General features: G+C 38.1%; 2 protein-coding genes across 6 annotated transcripts in view; one reads left to right on the top strand and one right to left on the bottom strand.

The window, feature by feature from the left end:
* Trnt1 (tRNA nucleotidyl transferase 1) lies at positions 1-17,140 on the top strand. Of its 3 annotated transcripts, XM_013352998.1 has the most exons (9): positions 1-84; positions 668-840; positions 4,984-5,177; positions 7,968-8,106; positions 10,424-10,550; positions 12,347-12,540; positions 13,277-13,530; positions 13,671-13,952; positions 16,287-17,140. In XM_013352998.1, exons 2-8 carry the CDS (start codon positions 693-695, stop codon positions 13,917-13,919), a joined length of 1,305 nt encoding a protein of 434 aa, XP_013208452.1. In that variant the 5' UTR covers positions 1-84; positions 668-692; the 3' UTR covers positions 13,920-13,952; positions 16,287-17,140. The 3 variants fall into 3 exon arrangements, with proteins under 3 accessions (XP_013208452.1, XP_013208451.1, XP_005365018.1); XM_013352997.2 differs by having other exon boundaries at positions 13,671-17,140; XM_005364961.3 differs by having other exon boundaries at positions 17-91; positions 13,671-17,140.
* The window catches only part of Crbn (cereblon), a 17,730-nt gene continuing 13,793 nt past the window's right edge, over positions 13,331-17,267 (bottom strand). For all 3 annotated transcript variants that reach the window (XM_005364958.2, XM_013352996.1, XM_005364959.3), the window contains exons 9-11: positions 17,132-17,196; positions 16,346-16,477; positions 13,331-15,523 (exon numbers count right to left, since the gene is read on the bottom strand). In XM_005364958.2, the coding sequence (XP_005365015.1) occupies positions 15,343-15,523; positions 16,346-16,477; positions 17,132-17,196 (378 nt within the window). In that variant the 3' untranslated portion in view covers positions 13,331-15,342. The remainder of the gene's footprint in view (positions 15,524-16,345; positions 16,478-17,131; positions 17,197-17,267) is intronic.

Genomic DNA, 17,267 nt, shown 5'->3' on the forward strand with positions numbered 1-17,267 from the left:
TGCGCGTGTGGCGGGGAGGGGGGCGGGTCAGAGGCCCTCGGCGTGGGAGTGCTGCGTTCGTGAGGGACCGAGGCGACTCCGCCGGTACCGCGTGCGTCCGAAAGCCCTGGGGGGGGGGGGGGGAATGGCGGGAGGTCGAAGCTGCTCCGCCCTCTTGGCGACACCCGGCCTCTTCACCGAGCCATGGGCGTCCGGAGCCAGTGCCCGGCGGGTTTCAGAGTTGAGTTAGGAGCGAAAGCAGGCGTTTCAGACACACGTGGCCTGCTCCAGCGTGCCTGTTCCGGGGCGCGTCATTTTCCTCGGGCTCCTTTAAGAGTTATGGCCCGCCAAGGCAACCCCGCCACCTTCCTACTTTGGAGGCAGTAACCTCCAAAGGGTGGGGAAGGAGGGTGATGAGCACGTGTAACTGATCTGTTTTGGAGACCAATTGTTCCTGCCGGTCTAATATTTCATTTTCGGGGGACTCTCTTCCCCTCCTGCTTCTGATATAGTAAACGTGTGAGGAGTACAGAATTGGGTAGCTGCCATCCGAGACCTTTAGTATTCCTTAAAGGGTCACGTCCAGGTTCTTACCCAGAGAGGGGGTTTTCTAGTTGACTTGTCTGATAGTATTTGTTTGCCTTCATTTTGAAGTTTAATTTGCGTGCCCTTGTGTTTGCCTTTGTAGATGCGTGGTTGGTGACTGTCTCCAGATGCAGAGGCGCCTGTTTCCTTGGCACAGGCAGGTCCTGAACTGTAGTTGGAGTAGATTGTGCCTTCTAAAGCGACACCTATTTACAATGAAGTTGCAGTCTCCAGAATTCCAGTCACTTTTCACGGAAGGCTTGAAGAGCCTGACAGGTGAGAGGTGAAGGTAGCCTTCTGTGCTTTGGAATTGTTCACCACAAATAAAGGGGAAACATCTTTTGCCCGATTTTGAGATAGTTATTGTGGGGCTGATGAAAGAAAGGCCTGCTTGGGATAAACTGAAAATCATAAACCCAATCACTAGACGTGGGGAGTTGACTGTAGCATAAAGCACAGCTTTTCTATGTCTCTAAGAAATCCCATTTACCCATCATGAGCCCCAACACCTCTAGATGTGTGTATAGAGGAGGAAACACCTAATTAGGAAGTGAAATTCCTCTTCTGTTTCCCAAATAACTAACTGAAGGAGTTGGATTTTAAATTTGCAGAGTCTGATGTCATGCAGTTTGTAAACAGTGAAGTTACAGTCTCTTCCTTTGTATAACTGCTTTCTGAGAGAACGGAAGGAACTAAAAATTATGTCCTCTTTTTCTGTGTGAGCACCTGTAAAGCTTGTCTGGGAGGCAGACAAAAAATGGCTGTTGCTACAGTTTTGTCAGTATTGGTCTTTAAAGTGAGCAAATGACATTGAAGCAGCCCACGGCTGCGATGTAAAGCTTGGGGGTATGCTAAGAATGACTTCCAGGAATACACTGAGTTGTGTGGGTGTGTCAAACACCTAGGATGCACTTGAGGTACCTCTTTATTATTGGGATGAGCAGAATGCATGTTCTGTGTTGAGGTCAGAATTCTACTTGTAGAAGTCAGTAGTCTCCACCATGTGTGTTCCAGGAATGCAACTCAGGATATTAGACTTGATGGCAAATACTCTTACCCACTCAGACATCTCACAGGCCCTTGAAGTACTTTCAAACCATAAAAGCTAGGATTCTGTCCTATATCCCACTGACTCAGAAGGAAGAACATCTCTTTGCTTTTGTTTTTACTCTGTACACTAATTCTGTTGAACAAACTGGGGAACCATTGGTTTTAAATTATTATGTTGTTCCCAAAACTGCTTTTTATTCTTCACATGAGATAATGGGTACCTACCGAGGAGAACGTCCTTTTAAGTTCTTTAGTGGAAGTAGAGGGTTTAAATACAAGTTTACGATGCTGTAGTCACAGTGATTTAATCGGAATGAAAAATTCTAGAAATTTGCTCTCCAATAGAAATATATAAACCTGCATGTGATAACCTTTTCTAGTTACATTATAAAACTAGAAAGAAAAGAGTGAAATTAATAGCTCTCCAAGCATTATATTTAACCTTCTGTAACTAACAAGCTATCATAGGAGTATGATTTTTGTGAAAATGGTTATTCTTGCCACATTTATGCGTGTTAGGCTATATCTAGCACATAATAAGACGTCTCTATTCAGATTCACACATTTCAAATGTTCAGTAACCATAAGTGGCTATCAGCTGCTTGGGCACTGCAGTCCTAACAGCTCTAATATAGGTTGATTGAACCTGTTCTTTTCTCATGTGCTCTCACAGCCCCTACTTTTCCCAGTCTCTATTGCCCCTCCTTTAAATAAAACAATACTTACGATGTTAAGTATTAGTCTAACTCCTCTAGTTTCTTCCCTCGCCGCCTTTTTTTTTTTTTTTTTTTTGTTAATAACCCATCAACTTCAATTTGTGCTGCCCATTCATTCCTAGGTGTAGAGCATAGCTTCTCAGGGGTCACACCCTTAAAGCCCATTTCACTGCTCTCTATAAGTAGTGTCTTTCCTAGTTGGTGTTACCGGACAAGAAGTTGGACCATTGGCCAATGAGCTGGATTGACCAAGGTGGAAAAGTGCTTGTAGTGAAGCGCTCAGTGCAAACAAATTGAAAGTAAACTGCAGAGAGTGGTGTAGGTGAAGTGTGAGGCAGAGATTAGAGAGAGATGAGATAGAAGTGAGATATGGGAGCCGTTGTGTGTTGTGTTAGAGAATTTGGACATTGCAGTGCAAATCTTTAGGAGGAGTTGCCTAGTGTAATTTACTCTGGTGCTTTTGAGTAATCCAACTATGGAGGCTGGATTTAAGGGACTTGGCATTGGAGCAAGGAGATCTATGAAGACACTGGAGAGCCCTGAAAAAGCCCAGATTTTAAAGGCCTGATTTAAGTGTTAAAGGAAACAGATCGCAGCTTGGACAGTTTTTCAATTGTTTGGGACATGGACCTCTCCATTAGTGTTAGGACAGTTGTGAACATGATTTTTACATTTTAAAGACCCTTAATAGGGGTATTTGGTTGAGAGACTCGATTGGAAATTAAGGGAGCAAAACCCTTATTGGGGAGGGCGTATGGAAGTAGAATCATGTGTAAGAGCACATGTTTATTTTAGACACGATTGTTTAGTCAAGCCATTTTAGAAAATCTAAGGTGGAAGAAGATTATGGGAGGAAAACATGTTGAGGATTCTATTTGAGTTGGGAGTGATTAGGGCTGAGTTTAGCTGAATGCATGATCCCCAAGGACACACCAAGCTGCTTCTTGCAGTAAAGGAAGACTACTACCTATGGAGAGGCCAATGACCTCGCAACAGAGCATTTTCAAACTGACTTTGCAATATTGGGTCCTGGATTAGTTTGTTTTGGAGAGAGTTTAGGAAGTGGGATCTGAAGAAGATTGTCTGTTTTCAGGAAAAAGATGTTATTCTTTGGTTATCAACTTATAAACCACAACTTCCATCTTAAGGGGAGCCATGTGAGCCCAGGAAGACAAACTTTTAGGTTACCTCAAATTCCATGTTTCAGTGTGAAAGCAGTTTCACTGTTTTATAGAACAGAGACAGTCATAAATCAATACAAGTTTAAAATACATTGGTGTGGTACATCAGAAATGTAGGTGCATTGAAATAAATGAGCTTTTATTTCATTTAGATAGATTGAGTTCCTATCTGCTGGCATTCTTAGCTTTTGAATTGGTAGAAGCTAATTGTTTGCTAGTTTATCTTAATTTGTGGCTAGAAAACACAGACTAAAACTGACTGGAAAGCGGGGGCAGTCATTCAAGAATTGTGCAAGGCATGCCTTGGATAATGTTTATACTTTGTATAGCACAGATTCAAATTAGTTTCAAACAATATGTGTGTTGTAATAATAGGGGCGGCTGGCTCTGTTGAATTAGGAGCAGTTTTGTTTTTTAAGAGTTGTTGGCTCTAATATTTATCGTAAGTTTCATGCATAAGTTTACTGTCTCTACATTTGTCCCAAAGACAGAATAATTTCCAATCTAAAGTGTACACATACACCACAGAGAAACAATCAGAATTGTTTATTGCTGTTGAAACTCATACTTACAGTGATGATCTTAAGGCATCTTAGAATTCTGTACTATCTGCTGGATCAGAAAGAAATTCTCAAAGTTCTCTTTCTACAGTTCTTAGGGGCAGTCTACTGTAGGGAACCATCTCCGATGTTCAGACCTTTTTTTGTTGTTTTTTTTGAGACAGGATTTTCTCTGTGTAGATATGGCTGTCCTAGAACTTGATCAGTAGACCAGGCTGACCTCGAACTCACAAACATCTCCCTGCCTCTATGTTGAAGGAGGTCACTAGTTAATTCCCAGCCGCTTAGCCCCGAAATAATCACACAGAAACTGTATTAGTTAAATCACTGCTTGTTAGCTCTAGGTTATTATTGGCTAACTCTTACATCTTAATTGAACCCATTTCCATTAATCTGTGCCTCATCACGAGGTCCTGGCCTACCAGCAAAGTTTCAGCATGTCTCTCTCCAGCAGCTGCTCCATGGTTTCTCCCTAACTCTGCTGTTCTTTATCCCAGAATCTGTGTATCGCCATATGGCTTTGGCTTGCTAGCTAAAGTTTCTGTGTCTGTCTCCAGTGGGGGCTACATGGCTTCTCCTCTGACACTCTGCCTCCTTTCTCTGAGCATTCAGATATTCAGATTAGTTTTCCCCGCCCACCTAAGTTCTGCCCTATAAACAGGCCAAGGCAGTTTCTTTATTCACCAATGGAATTATCAGCATTCAGAGGGGAATCTCACATCACCTCTGCCTCCTGAGTGCTAGATTAAAGGCACATACACCACTGCCTAACTATTGTTTTCATTCTCATACAAGACTGCTCAGTTCAGTGATCTCCTACCTGTAATAGATGACAAGACCTTATGCTTATATGAACTTTAATCTTCAATCCTGTTGTGTTAAAAAAATAAACAAATAACCTTCTTTCTTCAGAATTATTTGCCAAAGAGAATCATGAATTAAGAATAGCAGGAGGAGCAGTGAGGGATTTACTAAATGGGGTGAAGCCTCAAGATGTGGATTTTGCCACCACTGCCACCCCTACTCAGATGAAGGAGATGTTCCAGTCAGCTGGTGTTCGCATGATAAACAACAAAGGAGAGAAGCATGGGACGATCACTGCCAGGGTGAGTGAAAGTGTAAATTGGTTTCAAACAGTATCAACTTTTTAGAAAGTATAGAGAAGTCATTGCCTCCTGCCCTCTGAAATCTTGCATACCCCTCCATTGGAGCTATGTATTGTATAAGTTTGACACTCAACTCACTTTCAGTTTCTGAGGGAAAACCAAGTCAGTCCTCTGTTGGAGATTTTGTTTTTAATTTGTAGGTTTAACGATGCTCTTCATTTATGTGAGTTAGTTTCCTTGCCACCCTTCACAGCAGGCCCATATACTTTTGTTCTAGGGTATTATTAATAACAGTGTGTGGTTAATTCAGGTTCAGAGTTTGAATTTATGACTGTTAGTTACAACTGTGTTCTGGGAGTATATTTTATCAGATCCAGGCAGGTCTTTTAGAACATGCTCCATGGTACTGCTCTTTCATGGGGGAGAACAGCTCCATCTGTGTCACTCTGAGCTGTCCAGTGGGCCAAGATATGGGGTGGACAGCAGTGATCCTCACTACCTCCTCTTCTAATTTGTGTCTTGTTAACAAAAAAGTTTTTAAAGAGTAATATGATTTGCAACAGGACATTAATTAATTTTATAGCTGTATCTTATATTTCAAATGTTATTGTAAAAAGTTTAAAATCAACTAAATTGTTAATGAAATTGCCCAGCAACCAATTTCTTCGAACATGCTTCCTTTGTTAAATGAATGACATGTGACATACATTAAAGTAAGTATAAATGTAGCGTGGTAAATACAGAAACTAGTAACATAGTTGTTTATGATAATAAATATGTACTATACATGACTATATGTTACGCTTTTGGGTGCACAAATACTGTACTATGTGTATAATATGATAGACTGAGGTTCTTTGTTAAAGTGTCCTTATGTGGCACAGGACTATATTTCTTTTAGTGTTCAGTTCTTGTTTCAGATTGAAAATTTTTATTTTCCATTGGCTGTTAGTTATAAATTGTTTTGACAAAGTGTTTTCTTTAAGCATTCTTTGTTAGTCTTAATGGTTTTCCTTAAATGAGCATGGTTCTACTGTTCTCATTATATTCGAATGATGCTCTTAATGAAGTTTGGCCAGGCAGGGCCCCTTGGACATGTGTCCCCAGATAACTATGAATATAGTCTATCGCATTTGCAGATGACAGTGTCATGTCAAAACCTCAAAAGATTGTTTACCCATGCTTCCATTCTTCAGCAAAGTGACCTGTGGTTGGTAGTCTATGGAAGTGAGCTAGTGCTCCTGATGTTAAGAATTTTCATTAGCAGTCAGAATTCCACAGAGTTGTGTGCCAGGGGATAAGCTCAGTTGTGCTGTGGAATGATCTTTCTGTAGTCTGAAATGTATTCCTCTAATTGGTTAATAATAAAAGCTGTTTGACCAATGCTCAGTTGAGATAAGGTTAGGCATAATGATCAAACTGAGGACTTGGATGAGGAGAGACCAAGAGGAAGATGCCAGCCAGCTGACAGGGGAACAAGATGTATTAGAGCACAGGCAAACCACAAGAAATGTGGCAAAACATAGATTAATAGAAATGGGTTAAATTAAAAGTAAGAGCTAGTTAGTAATAAATCCGAGCTGTTCAGCCAAGCAGTCTGTAATTACAATTAAGCCTCTGAGTGATTTAGAAGCAGCTGCCGGATGGGGCGGGACAGAGAAACCTCCGATTACACGGTTGTATAATATTTTGAAAATTAAATAGTGAAAAAGACAAGTCTTGTTGATTTCCACTTAATCCCGTTTTCATTGTGGTGTTTCATTTCTATCTACTATCAACAGTTTCTGGTGCCCCAAGTTTTGATTATTTTTGGTCTATCCTGGTTTTGTATAGGGAGGAAAAGTATATTGTTTCTGATAATAATTTCACATAGTTTCCTGCATCAAGTCCGTTTCTTTCCTTTCATATGTCATTGTATCTCAAGAGCCTTAGTTTATGATGAAACTATAGGTATAGCTTTGTGTCTGGAAAAGGATGTGAAACTGTGTGGAATGCTAGAACAAACTTCCTAATGAGGAGGTCCTAAGCTCCTGTGTGATTGAAAATCTCTGCTTGACTACTGCTCATTTGTCATTTGGCAGTGCACCACTGATAGAATCAAATGAGCTTGCATTTGAAATGTGGTTTTCCCCACATCCCGTGTCCAGGTCTTTCTCAGTGTTTTGCTCACACCATGTTGTTACCAGCCTTTGCAGCTGGAGGTCTCTTTCCTGAAGACTCAGTATTTCTTTCAGCAGCTGCTGCTCAGTGGTCTGTGTTCCAGAAACTGGTCTTTGCCTCTCTGCAGACTGGAGCTGTTCAATAGTATGTCAGAGAAGAGCTTGCTCTAAAGTGGAATAACTGGAGTCAAATGAACTGAGTGCATTTCCTACCACCCCACTCCTCACAGTTGTGTGTTTGTCTCTGAAATTAATCTTAATCACAGTGGGTAATTTTAAGAAACTGTTCTTTGGATTTTTTTTTGAATTGTATGTTTTTGTACAGAGTTATATGTGTAAACTAATAGACTTTAAAAGACATACAGGAATTGGCAGGTATCACAACATCCTGCCTTGATGTAGTCAAGTTTTTAAAATACTTGGTGATACTAAAACCAAATTAAAAAGAAAACAAAAACCTTTGTGGGGGCTCATTAGGTAAAGATACCTGCTGCCTAACCTGACATCTTGAATTTAGTCCCCAGTGGAAGGAGATAAAGGACTTGGGAATGTTTTCCTTAGCTGTGGCACATGAATGCACACTCATACATGCTAAAATTTAAGAAGATAACAAATTTGTCTTTAATTGCAGCTTCATGAAGAAAATTTTGAAGTTACTACACTCCGGATTGATGTCACCACTGATGGAAGACATGCTGAGGTAGAATTCACAACTGACTGGCAGAAGGATGCTGAACGAAGAGATCTCACCATAAACTCTATGTTCCTAGGTAATCTCTTGAGAAGTCAAGACTGTGTTTTAATTCAGCCTGTCAGGGTTTCCTTTCCTTGGTAAACTTGTGCTATGGAAATGGTGTTGAACTCACTAACTTATGAGAGCCAGTATATTCTGTTGACTGGAGCCAACATCTCTAGGCTCAGATTCGGTTACTCACTAGCTGCAAACTGAAGTATTTCTGTCAGCCTCCTTTGTTCTACTGTAGTGAAGATTAAGGGAATAAATAACAGTCAGTGCTTAACTGCCACATTTGTACATTCTTTTAACTTACTGTACTTAAACAGTGCAAGAAAAATGTGTAACACAAACACTCCCCCTATATCATATCACTCTCTGCACTGTGTTTTATACATATGTATCCAAAAATGTTGTGTAGAATGGCATATAACTATCAAATCTTTGTTAGTGACTCTACATACAACCTCAAAATCTTTTTGAGCATCCAATCTTAGGAAGCAGCAATGAATTTGCCATAGATAATGAAACACCTGTCAGCTTAATCCTCTGTGGTATGAAAGGTGAGGAGAAATAGGAGTTGAGGTGAGTTGGGATGGTACATCTCTGCTACACCAATTTTTATACTTTTAATTTTACACAGTCTCTTTGTTTGATTATTGCTTCATGTTCTGAGAAAGTAAGTTTAGGCAAGATGGATATATAAAACTGCAGAATGCTAAAGTTAGTGATGGTGAGAGCTTCCAAAACCTAGGCAGTAAGGAACCCAGATAATGAATGTGCTCTGTGTGTTTCTTTTTTTTCGTATATGTTTTTCTTTTTACATAATTCAAATTTAAACTACTTCACCTGGTTTTATAGAGTCTCATCCAACAGGAATATTTTCAATATGCTTCACTAAACAGAAAAGCCAAGTCTTTAAAAAAGTAGTATTTCACATGAAACAAAGCTACTCTTGATGCTGTTTTGCTGAAATTTATCATTTGCCCAGCTCAACTACAGGCACATTGCATTAAATTTAATCTGCTCAACAAGTCTATGAAGCCATTTAATTGATGTAAATGCCTAATGTGTAGCTTGTAAATTGAACAATTAGGATTCTCGCTGAAGCAGTCTGGTTCTAAAGGTCATGCTTTTTATATCTTTAGTGCTTTTGTTTGTTTGTTTGTTTGTTTGTTTTTAAATATAATAATTCCACCAAAACAATAACAATGCTTACATTAGCCTAGTTTTCTTCAGGCTTTCAATTGTTACTGGTTCAAACATTAATAGTATGGATGCTAATGGCTCGTTACTTTGCTTCCAAAGGCATTATCACCCTTCCCTGTTTCTTTTTGCATTACTAGAGATGGAAATGAGGGGCCTGTACATGGTAGCTTGGGAGAGTTAGCCATCCTGCCATTCTTGTATTAGAACATGATCTTAAGATACACGCTATAGTCTTATTTTGCTTGTTTAGCATTCTTTTCTCCATTTTTGCTTTGTTTTCATATGGAACTTTTGGAAATTGTCATATAAATCAAGATTCTTATGTATAAATCCAAAACAGCCCAGAAACACTTAAAGACTTGCCAGATATTATCCAGTCTGAGAGAAATCTGAAAAGCTTTTCAAAACCTTGTGACTAAGGTTAAAATGTTATTTTTTAAGATTGCTGGATTTTATTTTTTTAACCTGTGTTTTATTTGTTTTGCTTTTTGTTATTTTCAATTTTGAGGATGTGTTCAGGCCATCTTAAAAATTCTTCTCTTAGGGTTCTGATGCTGAGATAATAGGTATTTTACCATCTTGGGTCTGTTTATTTCAAAACAGCATTTGCATATTAGGGAAATGAGACATTAGCCTCTTTAGGTACTGATATATTTTCCCCAGAATATTATTGAAGCTTGTAATTTTCTGTAAGATGCATGCTGGCTTTCTTCTTTTTCTTACCAATAAGCATATTTTTGTTTTCAAATAGTTTTTGTCTACTATATTACTATGCTTAAGATTTATTTATGTTTATGGGTGTATGCATATGTGTATATGCACATGTATGCATGTACACAGAGGATGGAAAACGGTATTGAGTGCTCTGTATTATTTTCCACCAATACTTTTGAGGCAGGGTCTTTCCTTCTATTCATATTTTACCAATATATGTTTTCATTGCTGGTGGTGTTCTGTATTAATATGAAAATTAGCTTGTCTGGTATCTTCCCCTTCCCATTTTATACGAATTTAGTAAATTGATTTTGTTCATTTGTAATTTTTAGCCTTATTGAATTTTTACTGTGTGGTAGTTTTCAGATTCTTTTTCCTTCCCACTCTAAATTCTTGCCAGTGATTTTTCTTCCCTCTTTTATAATGAATAGGTTTTGATGGTACCTTGTTTGATTATTTTAATGGTTATGAAGATTTAAAAAATAAAAAAATTCGATTTGTCGGACATGCTAACCAGAGAATTCAAGAAGACTATCTTCGAATTTTAAGATATTTCAGGTAAGAATTTGTAAATTTTAACAACAGAAAATTTCAGGTTTTTTTGCCTTTGAGCACAGTCCTGTTTTGTGTAGTGCATATCAGCAGAAATATAAAATAGAGACCCCCAAGTACCTGTCTTCTGTGATGAGGTAGCACCCTTTGACTTTGAAAATATACATAAACCATCCTTTGTGGAATGTTCTATATGAAAGCTTTAAGTTATTAATGTATTTTGCTTCATTGTGATTTGAGTCCTCACCATGCACAGTGCTGGGTGCTCTGATCACAGTGAGGATGACTTAAAGTGTCTGCCTTCACAGAACTGCAGAGTCTGAGATGCTCTGGGACAGACCTGCCCAGATGCCTCACCACAAAACGACATTGACAAAAAGAAAATGCTATTAAATGAGTGGCGAAATAAATCAGAATATAGATAAATATACTTAAAAGATGGATAAACTTGGTGAGTGTAAGATGCATGGATAGATTTGTGGGTAGCAGGGATTTTAATTTTTGTAGGCATGACTTTCAACTTCTATACATGTATATGTAATGTGATACACTGTAATTTAAGGTAAAGCTCCTGTCTGCCCTCAAACACATAGCATGTTTATGAGAAAACATCATACTCCTTCAAGCTTTTTGGTTATCTGTGTCACTCCAGTCTGCATCAGTGATGAGGATGTCATCTCGTGTGTGTACCTATCATCATTGCCCACTGATGAGTCAGCTGATCCTCGGTTTAGGCTCACCTTCTTTGACTACATTGATACATAATGAGATTATGCATTTCTAGTCTTTTTGTGTCTAGATTATTTAACAGTCATCTCTGGCTTCATCTATTGCTATACTTGACAGGATATTGCATCAGGAGTGGTGGCATATGCCTATAATCCTAACACTGAGGGATCCTAAGGCAGGAAGGTCATGAGTTCAAGGCCAGCCTTGGCTAACCATAAGTTTCAGGCCACTGTACCACATGTTCAATGTGCTACATTTTCTAACAGTTGTTCAGCAGTTTATTTTCAAAAGTGACCCACAGGGAACACAGGAGAGCCGGGGTCACCTCATACTGACCTGACTTTCTTTGGATATAAACCGTTGTAGATCTGTTTGTCTTCAGAGGATTCTCCCCATTTTTCAGTGCCTATGCTAGTTTACTTCTGCTTAGCTTTACAAGTGTGTTTCTGTCTGACTTGTTTAGCACTTGCTGCCTTTGATAAGAGCCATTCTCCCTGGAGGATTCCTGTGCATTTCCCTGGTGACTAGTAATACTAGACATGATTCATACTTTTTGATCATTTATACATTTTGCAATTATTTTTGAATTCCTTCTATAATGCCCCATCTGATGTGACATTTACAAACATTCTGTAGGTTTTATCTTGATGGCTTCTTACCAGGGATTAAAAAAATCCAAATTGTAACCTTAAATAAAAAATGCCGACCTGAGTAGTGTGCATCTGGTAACATTCACTGGCCACTTTTTGGGCCCACTCAGAATACTGTGTAGCAGGGCATAAGTATTTAGTCAATAAATCCAAGTTTTCTAAGCGAGTATATGCAAACAATCTGTCAAAAACAGACCAAACAGCAAAACTTTGAAATTGTCGCACTGTCTATGTTTTGTTGACCCATCACCTAGATGTATGGGGGACAACCCCGGGAAAAAATGGAAAAATACTTTATATGGTGATAGACGTTGGTATAGAAGTAACAAAATTCTGAGGCTTGTCTTGTAGAGTTTTTTCCTCTTTAATAAAACATTTTAAAAACCCTTAAAGAAAAAAAGTCACAGGTCAAATGTCTTACAGGTTTTATGGCAGAATTGTGGACACACCTGGTGACCATGACCCCGAGACTCTAGAAGCGATTGCAGAAAATGCCAAAGGCTTGGCTGGAATATCAGGAGAGAGGATTTGGATAGAACTGAAGAAAATTCTCACTGGGAACCATGTAAACCATTTGATCCACCTGATCTATGATCTTGATGTAGCTTCTCACATAGGTGAGCATAGGTTATACAACTATGTAAAAATTTTGAGCAACAAAAGACCTAGTTTAAAGTACATGAGGTAAAATGTTTTGTGTTATATAGCTAAGGAATTTTTAGTGGGGAAATTGTATTCTAAGGTAAACATTGGGATTAAGGGTTAACAATTTATGGGTAAGAATAGTCCAGTGAACACTTGGATTTGATGAAGCTGTGCCACTTACTGGCTTCACAGGTGGGTTATCATCAAAAAGCAGTTAGACCTAGTTACTCCTTCTACAAGAAAACTTAACACGTAGAAATGAAGTCAGTCAGGAAGACAGACTTACGGAGCAGGAGTGGGTGCGGACAGGAGCATGACTGAGACAGCGTCTGCTGTGCACTTGACGTCACCATGACTCCTGACCTCCTGCTACATCTTGCTAGGGAAAATAGGAACATGATAGGGTTTCCTAGGAGCTGAGAGTGACAGATGGGCTGAGGAAAAAAAAGTGGAAAAAGAATACTACTGGAAAAATACTTCATGGTAGACTGGGCAGTGGTGGCATATGCCTTTAAGCCCAGCACTCAGGAGAGGCAGACAGGATCTGGCTAGCCTGTTCCAGGACACACTCCAAAGCTATACAGAGAAAGCCTCAAAAACCCAAAAAACTACGTGGTATGAGAGACAAGTGACGGTTTTATAATTAAAAACAATGACTAGGGTTTTATAGATAAAAACAATGTCTTTTTTTTTTTTTTTGCCATACAGGTTTACCTGCTAATGCAAATTTAGAGGAATTTATCAAAGTCAGTAAAAATGTTGAAGGTTTTTCACCAAAGCCAATGACTCTTTTGGCCTCTTTATTCAAAGTACAAGATGATGTCACAAAACTGGATTTGAGATTGAAAATTTCAAAAGAAGAGAAAAACTTGGGTTTATTTATAGTTAAAAACAGGAAAGACTTGATTAAAGCAACAGATAGTTCAGAACCACTGAAACCATATCAAGACTTCGTTATAGATGTAAGTATGTATTAGGTTTGGTCATAAAAATAGTTCTTCATTAACCAGAGAAACATTTTTTATTCTAACGGTAGACTTTATATAAGTAAATAGTGGAATGAGATTGTGAATATTTAATCGTGAAAAATTGTGTCATTTAGTCAAGGGAACCGGATGCAATTGGCCGTGTATGTGAGCTGCTGAAGTACCAAGGGGAGCATGGTCTGCTCAAGGAGATGCAGCAGTGGTCTGTCCCGCCATTCCCCGTGAGTGGACATGATATCCGGAAAGTGGGTATTTCTTCAGGAAAGGAAATTGGAGCCTTGTTACAGCAGTTGCGTGAACAGTGGAAGAAAAGTGGTTACCAAATGGAAAAAGATGAACTTCTGAGTTATATAAAAAAGACTTAAAATGAGCTCCATATGAAATAGTGGGAAATCTCGGTAAGACTGGTTTTATCTCCTTCTGTTTCTTACTTAAATCCTAAGAAACAGCAGCAAGAAAAAAATTCTTGTATAGCAGTATAGAAAAACTGAGCAAGTCTATGTCCTCTCAATACAGGTTTAACTCTGAATTCTCCAAGTCTCTAGGAGTAGTGCCGATGAAAATACTGTAGCCGTCACTTGTTTAGACTGGATGTGGTAACTGTCAACACTTGTGTGTGCTAAATAACTAGTTAATGTTGTCTTAGCTGTTCGCTGAGTTTTAAAATTAATCCACATTGCCATTCATTTATACAGGACTTTGTGATTTCCTTATGTGTGCAAAGCTTTCTATCAGGTCCCACAGATAGTGAGCACAAGTATTTATTTTACTAATCAGATGGATATGGCTTAGAGTTTGATAAAATCACTCATGACGAAGCCCAAATAAGAGGGAGTTTAACCATGGAGCTCCTTTTGTTGTCACTACCTGCCTAAGCATGTAGAAGTATACAGATGGAGTGCTATCCTTTAAACAGTACTGTCAGCAAGTAATGGTAAACAGTGTATGGATCATGAGAGTACACTGCATAAGGACAAAGCAGAATTCCCTCACTTTATGACTACAGCTTAAATGAACTCAAGTGGAACTTAAAAAGTGACATTGAGGAGTTACATTTTATTACTGTACTTCAAATTTTACTTAATTACTTTTTGACTTTTACATAATTCAACTAAAGTGCAGGTTTGGACATAGGTATTAAGTTTTGGTAAGTTTTATTTAAAGATGCCCTTTAATTGCTTTAACCTTTATTTCCTAAAGGATGTAATCCCAGAAAGATATACTGTTCACTTAAATGCAAAATGCACATATATTACTATTTAAAGGGTCTTACACATGATGGTTAGCAAATAAATAGTGCAAATACACAAAATGCTATTTTTTTCTGTTCAAACTGCTTATTTTACTCTTTAGTATTTTCAAAATTTACAAATTAGTATCTCAGACAAGCTAAAGAAAATTAAAAGGACTTTGTTCCTTTCAAAATAATATACACTGCTTTGCCTCTGTCTTGTGCTTGCCAACTGAGCTTCTGGAACATTCATCATTTAGTGGAGCTGTGCCCTAATCCTGTCCCATAGTCATTCTCATCATTTCAAACATGTTTTCTTATCCCATCAATGACACATATTCAACAGGATAATTAATGGCACCAAGCTACTAAAGCTGATACTTCTGAATCCAACCTTGTGTTTTACTCTGCTTTTTCATCCTCTGAACAAGTGTGCTCTTGAACTTGGTAGTCAAATGCTGTAATCACTATACACATATCAGAGACAGTGACCTCTGGAGCAGATCTGACTTGAGAAAATAATTTGTTAGGAAGTTACTCCTACAATGCACTTGCACTTACAAACAAAGTATTACTTTGTCTGGACTTATTTCATCTTCAGTTTCTGGAATTGTGGGTAACAGAGCAGAGCGAGTTAAGCCCCAGAACTTTTGAGGTGACATATCTTTTTTGGTGGCTGTAAATTTCCATCCAATGTGGCTCGCACAAATCTTACACTGGGCAATGGTCCATGCATACCTACAAAATGAAGGAAAACACAAGCTAAGCAACTTATTTTTATTTTAACCTTTGATCTAGGCTTGTCAGGAAATTTCTCTGAAACTTCATGAATTTACAAAGCTACCTTACCAATATTGTATTGATACTATGATTTGATAATTTTATCACTATAAGTTTCTTTATATTGCTGTTTGCAAAGGACTGCATCTGTCCAGGCTTAACCTCACTGCTTTCTACTACATTATTGTTAGAGAACAGCGATCTTGGAGATACAGATGATATAATGTAAAGGAAAGAGCCCATGACCACCCTGAAAATAAGGCACTTCTGTTCTCAAGTTAGCAAGTTACCATTTTCCTCAGATGGAGTATTCTGCATTTAGTGTTTACATTAACATATTTTGTTAGTTTTACAGTCTTCAAGAATGATGTCAAATAAGAGGGTTTTTTTCCAGGTGCAGTAAAATCACTAATCCCTAATTCCTCTGCCACTTTCAAAGTAAAGGTGTGGCCCAGAATAAAGCAGGCTAGGTAAACCAAGATTTTCTGGTTTTTACATCTTATTATGTCCCTGCTTAAGGCCTTTGAGTCACATATTAGTGGATCAACCAATAATTGTAGTTACAGTGGATCATAAAGTTCTGCAGTGAGCTGACAGATACTTCAGTTTTTTACCCTAACATATGCAACGATACACACAACACCAAGTTCATTTCTACCTATCGATGAAATGAAGATTAGTTAAAATTATTCCTGTCATATTTGTTTTGTATCATTTCTAGACACTACACTGAAGACTAAACGAGGAGTCAATAAAAAACAGTGAACACAACCACATTACCCAGGAAACCAGCTGTGTACTGTAGAAGGCCGACCTATCAGATTCAGGTTGGAAGCTTTATACACAGTCAGTGTCTCATGTACATATCCATGAGGGTTCACATATGCTGCCATTGGACCACATAGGGATAAACTGTAACAAAGAAGTAGTATGAAGAATAAGATAATGAAAAGAAAAAAACAGTAACTCCAATTTTTCCTTCCTGGGATATATATATCTTTATTATTGTATTCAATATATAATATATATATTAATCTTTGAATTTTGTATATACAAGAGATTGGCAGGTATTCTATTTTTGATTGAAAGTTTTCTTTGGTGATTCCAGGGAAACACTATTGTTTAAAAAGCCTAATAAAAAGGTCATATTTATTCATCTTTGGACAGATGCTTTGAAGACATCGGTTTCCTTTCTTGATTTACTGTCTTATTTTATAATTCTACTGAATTCATCAAAGTGTTAAACTCCTGTATCACAGCATTAACACATACTCAGGCATGCCCTATTTTGGTCATTTGTAGCATAACTAGTTGAAAGATAATGCTTGAAGCACTCATCTTGTCAGAAGATACAGTACCTCAAGCTTAAAACAAAACTTGAGGGAAAAATATATTGTATATATATTGTAGATATTTCCAGCCTGGGAGACAGCCTTACCCAAGCCAAGTTAACTCCCTGTGTTTATTTTCTTTATTGAGTATATTTTTTAGGCACTGGAAGAAAAATTTTAAAAGGAAGTTGAAAATGTATTGAGAGAGGTATACTAAATGTAATAAAGAGCTTACCTAAATATTTCATTCTTGGTTGTTATTTCTGTTTCTTGACACTGTTTACAGCAAAGGGAAGTACACTAAAAAGTTGAAGTGCAAAAACAGACTTGTTAACCAAATCATGAATAAACTTCTTTAGGGTACAAATATC

The sequence above is a fragment of the Microtus ochrogaster genome, unplaced genomic scaffold (assembly GCF_000317375.1).
Source record: "Microtus ochrogaster isolate Prairie Vole_2 unplaced genomic scaffold, MicOch1.0 UNK1, whole genome shotgun sequence".
NCBI lineage: Eukaryota > Metazoa > Chordata > Mammalia > Rodentia > Cricetidae > Microtus > Microtus ochrogaster.

Excerpts from the sequence above, each read along its gene's own strand:
- Trnt1 (XM_013352997.2), top strand. The coding sequence starts at position 693 with ATGCAGAGGCGCCTGTTTCCTTGGCACAGGCAGGTCCTGAACTGTAGT. Across the intron at positions 5,178-7,967 it reads ATGGGACGATCACTGCCAGG|CTTCATGAAGAAAATTTTGA; the intron begins GTGAGTGAAAGT and ends CTTTAATTGCAG. Across the intron at positions 10,551-12,346 it reads CGAATTTTAAGATATTTCAG|GTTTTATGGCAGAATTGTGG; the intron begins GTAAGAATTTGT and ends AATGTCTTACAG.